This window comes from Chionomys nivalis, chromosome 16 (genome assembly GCF_950005125.1).
Source record: "Chionomys nivalis chromosome 16, mChiNiv1.1, whole genome shotgun sequence".
In the NCBI taxonomy this organism is placed as follows: domain Eukaryota; kingdom Metazoa; phylum Chordata; class Mammalia; order Rodentia; family Cricetidae; genus Chionomys; species Chionomys nivalis.
Genome location: NC_080101.1, coordinates 51,107,072 through 51,115,828, shown reverse-complemented (window position 1 = coordinate 51,115,828; position 8,757 = coordinate 51,107,072). Strand labels below are relative to the sequence as shown.

The window sequence follows — 8,757 nt, the reverse complement described above, 5'->3', positions numbered from 1 at the left end:
GAACAAAAAATTTAAAAGAACAACCATAAACGTCATCAAAAGAATTCTAGGATTTTACAAAAGACATAAAGAAACAGCTCAATGAAATTGAGGAGGAACATAAGAAATAAAAACACGGGAGTGATGCCCAGGAAAACACCAACATAAGGGTGATGGAAATAACAAAGACAACCCAGGACATAAGAACAGAATTCAGTGAGGAAAAAGAAACACTGAAGAGATAAAAAGAAGGTGGAATTGAAAAACTCAGTAACTCCACTAAAAAAACTCACAAGAAAGTCTCGCAAGGGCTTTAAAGGTATAGAATCTAGACAAAATAAGCAAGAAATATGAAAACTAATTTAAAAAATCACAGGGAAAGAAGATACAGAAAATGTGGGACACAATGGAAAAAATTAATCTTTCAAATTATAGGCATAAAAGAATAAGAATAGCCCCAGATCGATGGCATAAAGCAGCTCTTTAATAAGATCATAGGAAAAAACTTCCCAAAACTAAGGAAAAACACACCCATAGAGATACAAGAAGCACACATAACACCAAAGACCAGAAAAAAGTCTTCATGGCATGTTGTGGGAGATTCTTCAGGAAATAGCGTTTAAGATACTAGCACCCCCTCTTTCCTTTCTGCCACCGCCATGCCATCCAGACTGAGGAAGACCCGGAAACTCCGGGGCCACGTGAGCCACGGCCATGGCCGCATCGGTAAACACCGCAAGCATCCAGGAGGACGCGGGAACGCTGGAGGCATGCATCATCACAGGATCAACTTCGACAAATATCATCCAGGTTACTTCGGGAAAGTTGGGATGAGGCATTACCACTTAAAGAGGAACCAGAGCTTCTGCCCGACTGTCAATCTGGATAAACTGTGGACGCTGGTCAGTGAGCAGACTCGGGTCAACGCTGCCAAGAACAAGACTGGAGTTGCTCCCATCATTGATGTCGTGCGATCGCGCTACTACAAAGTTCTGGGGAAGGGAAAGCTCCCTAAGCAGCCTGTCATTGTGAAAGCCAAATTTTTCAGCAGAAGAGCTGAAGAGACGATAAAGGGTGTTGGAGGTGCCCGTGTTCTGGTGGCATGAAGCCACTCAGGGAGGCCAATTAAATGCTAACACTTTAAAACAAAAAAACAAAAAACAAAAAAAAAAAAAAAAAGATACTAGCCCCCTTGGGTATGGCCTCTTATACTACAAATACCAAGGTAAAGCATGCACTCTCTGGCTGCTGGATTTGGTTCCTGTTCCCCATTCCTGCAGAGGACTCTGGTCTGTGAGTCTAGCCCTAAATAAATAACCCTTTATTATTCTCAATTCTGAGCTAGTGTGGGATTCTTTTAAGCATCCATCTTCAATGGCATACCATAGTTAACATATTAAATAAACATAACAAAGTAGACTGTAAGCTCCAAGAGAAAAAACACAAGTCACATATAAAGGAAAATGCTAGTTCCAGGACAGGAACCAAAAAGCTACGGAGAAACCCTGTCTCGAAAAATCCAAAAAAAAAAAAAAGAAAGAAAGAAAGAAAACACATACAATCAGCCCACAAATGTTTGTGCTAGCCACTGATGGCCTAGACCAGTGAGATTCTCAACCTATGAATCTCAACCCCTTTGAAGTCACATATCAGATATGGTGCATATCAGATATTTACATTAAGATTCATAACAGTAGCAAAATTACAGTGATGAAGTAGCAGTGAAATAATTTTATGGTTCAGGGTCCCCACAACATGAGCACCTGTATTAAAGGGTAGCAGCATTAGGAAGGTTGGGACCCACCTTTTCACTCATGGTTGGTATGTTAATAGTTTTGAGAAGTTTTGGGTCTATTCCAGTTGGCCACAGATGACTTTGGTCTGGCTTAGCAAATAAACCTTTCTGGTGTCTCAGAGCAGAGTTCCTTCTGCCTAGCTGTCTCCCAAGGTTTGCATCTTCTCTCCTAGTCCGTTGCACTCCTCATCACCCTGGGCTTCCTAGTCTTCCCTCAGTCTGTGGCCATCTTGTTGTTTGGTGCTGAACTCTCCCTTAGCACTTCCAAGTACAGGAAAGCAGCATTCCTTCACAATCGCTGCTGTTTCCACACAAGCCATCCCTCAGTCCCACCCACCTACCCTTCTGTCCTGCAGCTCCCGACAACCATTCTTCTCCTTTCTGCACTTCTCCATTTGTCTACTTTTTTTGTTTTTGTTTTTACTTATACTATAACATGTATAAGTAACTACTTAGAAGGTTTCCCAAGTTTACTCCAGTTGTGAATTGGATGTGAACTTGTTTGGAGCTGGAACATCCACCTTTTCTGCTCTTTAGACTAGTGCTCTTAGTTCTCAAACCTTGTCCCCTCCTTCCCTCCTCCTAATTCTTGGGCCTTTGGATGAGGACTAATAAAGCTATCCAATTGGCCCCTTGGTCCTCAAGTCTTCAGACCTCAAGGCATTCAGACTGAATTCCACCAATTTTTCAGGACCTCCTAAGCCTCCTTTGTCTGTGGGGTCACACAGTCTTCATGACTGTGCTGCCAGGTCCTAGAACATGCTCTGTTTGCCTGGAGAATCATCTTGCGAAGTATAAAACTTAGACTGTTTTGTCAACATCTGTTGGTAGTTTTCAAAGATGTAAATAAATGGGATGACTTCTCGTGTTCATGAAGCAGAAGACTTTCCTACCAAATGAGAGTAAAAAGTTCATTACCCAAATACTTTTAGCTGAACTGAGCAAGCTTTGTTTTCCATTAGTCAGGGCTGCCTCCTTGAAGTGGCGTTTGAAAGAACAGCATCGAGTAGAGGAGGAAGTGGACTTTATAGAGCTCAAGAACTGTAAGACTAGTGGGTTTCAAAGGTTGGGGGATTTTCAGAAGAATTTTGGTTACAGAGGAGGTTGGCAGAACTTTCCAAAATTATTTGCCAGAACATCTTATCAAGATAGAGGTCAGGGTGGAAGGTACGGAACATGTCAAAATAAGTCCTCTATACTTCAAGGAGGGAAAGGTGAGAGCAACAAGAAAACAGTAGATGAGGAAATCTGAGAAAGATGCAGGTAGCCAGGATGTTGGGAAGAGAACATGGTGCAGGTGAAGGCATTCGAGGAAATCTGAGAAAGATGCAGGTAGCCAGGATGTTGGGAAGAGAACATGGTGCAGGTGAAGGCATTCGAGGAAATCTGAGAAAGATGCAGGTAGCCAGGATGTTGGGAAGAGAACATGGTGCATGTGAAGGCATTCGAGGAAATCTGAGAAAGATGCAGGTAGCCAGGATGTTGGGAAGAGAACATGGTGCAGGTGAAGGCATTCGAGGAAATCTGAGAAAGATGCAGGTAGCCAGGATGTTGGGAAGAGAGCATGGTGCAGGTGAAGGCATTCTGCTCTCAAGGTGTGGAGTAAGCTTCCAGGTTGAGTCTCAGAGACTTCCAAGCCCACGTTTAATGGAAAGTAGAGTCACCTATTCAAATGAGAAGACAAAATGGTATTTTCCGGGTGCAAATGGATGATTAATCGGATGCTCTTCTGAAGTGTCAGTTGCCAAAACACACTGATTTCTGAGTCAGAAAATACCTTGTTCATTTCTATGAGACCTAAGCCTTTCTGCAGCCTGGCCTATGGTAGAGGGTATTCTATTTTATGGTAAATTATATGATATAAATAAACGAAATCGTAAAAACTATTTAGTTTAGCAAAGCAACCTTGGACATTTGTCTACTTGGTCACCTCCCATCTGCAAACAATCACAGATGAACTATTCTCTTGCTCTGAGTCTCACTTGTTTGCTGGATTTCAACAGAAGCATTGCAGCGGAGCCCCTGTTTACTGTCCTTAGAGTCTGGGAACACCGGGACGAAACTGCCCTCTGAAGCTTTGGTCCCTAACGTCAAAGTGATAGTAATCACGCTGTTTGAATGTGAGACAAGATTTCACTATGTAGCCCCAGCTGGCCTGTAACTTGCCATGTAGACCAGGCTACCCTCAAAGTCATGAGATTCACCTGCCTTTGAAACTCTGGGTATAAAGACATGTAATGTACCAGTACAGCTGACTCATTTTACATATTTTAAGGGCCCAGTGTATTTTAATCTTTTCTTTTCTTAGGAAATGCAATACTGGATGAAGAGAATCCAACAAACTCTTTAAAATAGCGCACTAGAGTCATTACTTTAAAAGGCTTCACCAGCATTCATTCTTCAACCCCTCAAGCAGCTGCTTAATGGAATGAAAGAGATGAGTTGGATAGACAGCTGGGGGGGGGGAGAAAGAAGAGGAACAGGAGGAGGGAGAGGAGAGGAGGAGGAGAAGAAGCCATACTACCAATGGTTTCAGAAATCATCTCTTCTTATAGTAGCATTATTTTCCTTGAAATTGTGTGTTTATTGAACCTAGAAAAGTAGCCTTCAGGAATAAGCTACGGCTCATGCTAAGTTAATATCACTGTACCCAGCTTGAACCTGACTTTCCAAAGAGCCATGCACGGAGAAGGCCAGTCGACCTCTCTGGAGTGGAGGCACCAGAGCTTGAAGACTTGCAGCACATGAGGAGTAGATGCCTCTCCACGTTTCCTGGGTCTAATGCAGACTGCATTCTACTAAGAGGAAAACGCAACCACTTTCAAGGCAGGAAGCAGCTTCTTGGATAATATAAAGCGATGATCAGCACTCAAGCAGGATGAGAAAATACTGTTCACAGACAAAGGCCATGGTGAGCACCCGGATGTTTTATCCCGTGTTGCTAGAACTAAAGGTTTGCAGAGTCCAGAACGCTTCTCGGTACCACTCCTTTACATAAGCCTATGTCCGTGGCCAGCACGTGACTCCCATTCTCTTCCTTCCACAGACGTCTCAGCCTCAACTTGTGAAGTTTGACCCTGGTTTGCCCTTGTTGGTGCTAGCACGTGAGCCAGAGTTAGCATGCAAGAGAGGTATGTGAACAGCTGAACCCAAGCTTGCTAAGGCAGGAACTGGTTCTTCACCAACTTTCCAGGCTTACTCCCACTCACCACAGGAAGGAAATGGAATCAATGCCTGTTGATCTAACATTCTCCAGGTAGGTGTAGCCACTACCTTGTCACAGGCGCTACCTTAGCCTCTTGCTCCTAAACCATCCCTTCTCTTCTGGCATGTTCAAGTGCCTCCAGAAGGTAAAACAGTAGCACAGTTTCCCACAGACTGTCCACTATTTGTTTTCTCAGCTGTCTTTTGTCTCCATAATAGCATTTTTCAGATACACTGGTGCTGTTCCTTTTATTCTGTAGATCCTATTTACTCCTAGGCTCTAGAGTAGTGGTTCTCAACTTTCCTGTTGCTATGACCTTTTAACCCAGTTCCTCATGTTGCAGTGACCCCCAGCCATAAAGTTAGCTCATTGCTACTTTGCAACTGTAATTTTAATACTGTTATGAATCATAATGAAAATATCTGGTATGCAGATATCTGTTATTTGACCCCTATGAAAAGCTTGGTTGATGCTACAATGGGGTCCTCTCCCACAGATTTGGAAACTCTGAGTTCACCACCAAATACTCCATGTAATTATTGAAATTAAATCTTTCCCCCCAATAAGTTTTAGACTCTGACATGCAATACTAAAGGTATTCCTAAAACCAGCAATATTTTCCTGGTTGGCTAATCAGCATACATCGTCTTTAAGGCCTTTGATCTTAAAATTCTACCACAATTGCCAAAATAGCTTACCCATTCTCTCTGTCTTCCCCTCCCTCTACTCCTCCTGTAACAAATTTTCATTATGTTAATAGAAGTAGACCATAACTTTTGAAAGTTTGAAAAACCCATGGTAGTAGCTACAGTAACAATGGTTACCATAATCCCAGGCCACTTCCAGCGTTTTTCAGACTCCATAAAGGGATACACACCAGTAAACTTTGGTCAGGATCATTAGAAGAGGAAGATGGGGAAAAGAGTTGAGAACTAAAAAATTGACATTCTTGTGGCACGTGCGTGCACGCATGCACACACACACACACACACACACACACAGAGAGAGAGAGAGAGAGAGAGAGAGAGAGAAAGAGAAAGAGAGAGACAGAGAGAACAGTATGAAACATAAATGAGTAAGTTAAAAAGAGAATTTCCCATTAAGAAGCATCTCCAGAGCAATTCACTAAGAAGTGAAAGAATGGAAACCATTAAAACAAACAAAACAATTAGAGCAATGACAAGCAGCAAAGTCTGCTGAATGGGGGAGAGAATGTAACTTTATCATAGTATAAGAAAAATAAGACTGGTATCTTAAGGAAATATGAATTGCTGATGGAATTAAATGGCCTTCCTATTTTGACTAAGTCCTTGTCGAAGGGAGGGCCAGTTCCCCTTTATCCCTGCACCAGACCCTGACCTGAATGCTGGGTAAAGCATCAATAAGGAAATGTGTTGCTAAAAGTTTAGCTAGACACACTTGTCTTGCTTCCATAACATATTGATGTCTTGACACAACTTTAGTGCATTGTTCTCAAAGCCATAGTATCGCTCAAAAACATTTGTCATCTTCCTTGATCCCACATCAATGTTTTCTTTGTACCTTTGAAACAATCAATAAAATTGCCCCCCCATGTGTGTGTTTCACTGAAAAGCTATAATGCTTCCCCTCAGCTTTTCAAAAGAATCACATTCAAGCTAAACAACACAGTGTCCATCTTCTCAGCACTTATGGATGTCATAAAAGCATAGGGAAATAAGACATTGACAATATCACAAATGAAATGATGACCTTTTAAATATAGTCAAATATCTATCATTTACACAAATGGATTCAAATTACTAACATATGTTTGGATGTGGTCTTTCAGGTGCATAATAAAATGTTAGTTGGTGTAAATACCAAGTCAATTTTAATAAACACTATTTGTATAGAGGCTAGATTGTGCTATATGCCCAATACAAATCTGTTGAACTAATTAAAATAACAAGGCCACAGTGCACCTATTAAAGTAGCTAAGAAAAAGTATCAGTAATATATCTCCTTTCATCAGATAAAATGAAATACACATTTTTTTCCTGAAAATATAGCATCAAATTTGAGTGTGGACTCCACATTGATCATCATGTTGAATCAGTCTGTTTCAATAATGAGTTGAGGTATCCATTTTAGTCCTTTTCCATGCCTGTGATTCAAACACTACATCTTAAACAGATAACTGGATTGCTAAATATTATTTCCATGGCCCCAGTGAGGATGGTTCAGATTATTTTTGACAATGTGACTAAACGACATTCCCTTAATCTTCAGGTACATTTCTCATTGACTATTAAGGGATCTCCCAAAGAGCTCATGTACTAAAAGCTTGGTGCCCCCCCCCCCCAGCTAGTGATGTTCTTGAGAAGTCATTGGGTGTTTCAATCAATTAATCCATGGATGAGTTGAAAACTGAGTGAGCAATAGAAGTCAGGAATTTAAGGGAGGAACTCGGTCACCAACAGCTTGCCATTGGAAGATATGTTTGCCTCGGGCCCCTCATATTCTACTGAGGCAGATGGAATAGCATCTCGGCTCTCACCTCAGATCCCCACTATGAAGTTCTGCCTTACCGGGTCCAGGTACCACAGAGCAAACACCCGCACACTGAAGCTCCCTAAATTGACAATCAAAGGAAGCTTGTCCTCTCTCTCATTTATGTCAGGCATTTTGGCAGCACACCAGAAGACTAGCAAACCCAAGGTACCTGACCACATGCTGTTCTAAACTGATGGTAGACTCACCTCACTTAAAGATGGCTGGAGCATCCTTTTTAGCCTAATATTATTCATATTCAATTTAGAAAATTTTCCTTCTTTTTATCTTTATTCAACAAGCATTCTCTGGATAATAATTGGCTTCCCTTGTACATCATGCACACTTACACTTAAACGGATTCCAGTTTATAAAATACAGCACCAAGTGGCATGAATGAGACCACTGTGTCTGTATCGAGCCTTGCTGGTGCTGTCTAAAGTCTGTGTGACGATTACAGCTCTAACTATCCGTGAGTGAATGGCCATTTTGGTTCATTATGAACTAATTACTTTCTCATTCACCTTTGTTCATTTGCTGTGGAACCACCTGGAGGGTGGATCATCTTGCAGCATCCTGATATCGACTTTGTTCTTTGCAGGCTGACACATATGGTGCCAATGGCAGGAACAATTAAAGGCACAGATAAAAAATAAGTGTCTGGGGAGAACAAAATAAGTGTGATTATATTATTGGAAGACTCTTTCATCGGGAAACAATGAAAACCAATATGGTAAACCCTTATGCTCCTCACCACAATGAAGAACCCAGGAGAGCTGAATCTAAGTCCTGAAATAAGCAGAAAGAGAGATAAGAAGGAAGAAAAGAGTGAAGGGGAGAGGAAGTGAAGAAGAAAGGGCCGAATTCCTTAAACTGTTAGTGACAAAGGAATCTTTCTTTGCTTTGGCTTAGTCATAGTACATTTTGCTTTAAGGATCACTGTTAGTAGTGATAAATAAGTCATTTTGGAATGATTGACATCTTACCTATCTCTAGTTTACATATAGTTAAGTTTTGTTTGCATATAAATTCCACCTATAAAGGAAGTCTGAAAAGGACTAAAAGAGCTCAGAATGATTTTCACTTTTGAGAAACATGGCTTTGGGTCTCATTAATAAAATCTGGAAACTAAGTGGGATTATATTATCTTTCAAATTTCCCACATATGCACATGTTACTTCAAATAGGAAGATAATTAAAATATTGCATGTGCTCACAATCAATTGGTGGATATTAATCATAGTTTGGAAGTCATCTGTGAGTCCAT

General features: G+C 41.1%; 1 protein-coding gene across 1 annotated transcript; it reads left to right on the top strand.

The window, feature by feature from the left end:
* The first annotated feature begins 620 nt into the window (after positions 1 to 620).
* Positions 621 to 1,085, top strand: LOC130888107 (60S ribosomal protein L27a-like). Its single transcript, XM_057790975.1, has one exon. It carries the CDS (start codon positions 639 to 641, stop codon positions 1,083 to 1,085), a length of 447 nt encoding a protein of 148 aa, XP_057646958.1. The 5' UTR covers positions 621 to 638.
* Positions 1,086 to 8,757: the final 7,672 nt, after the last annotated feature.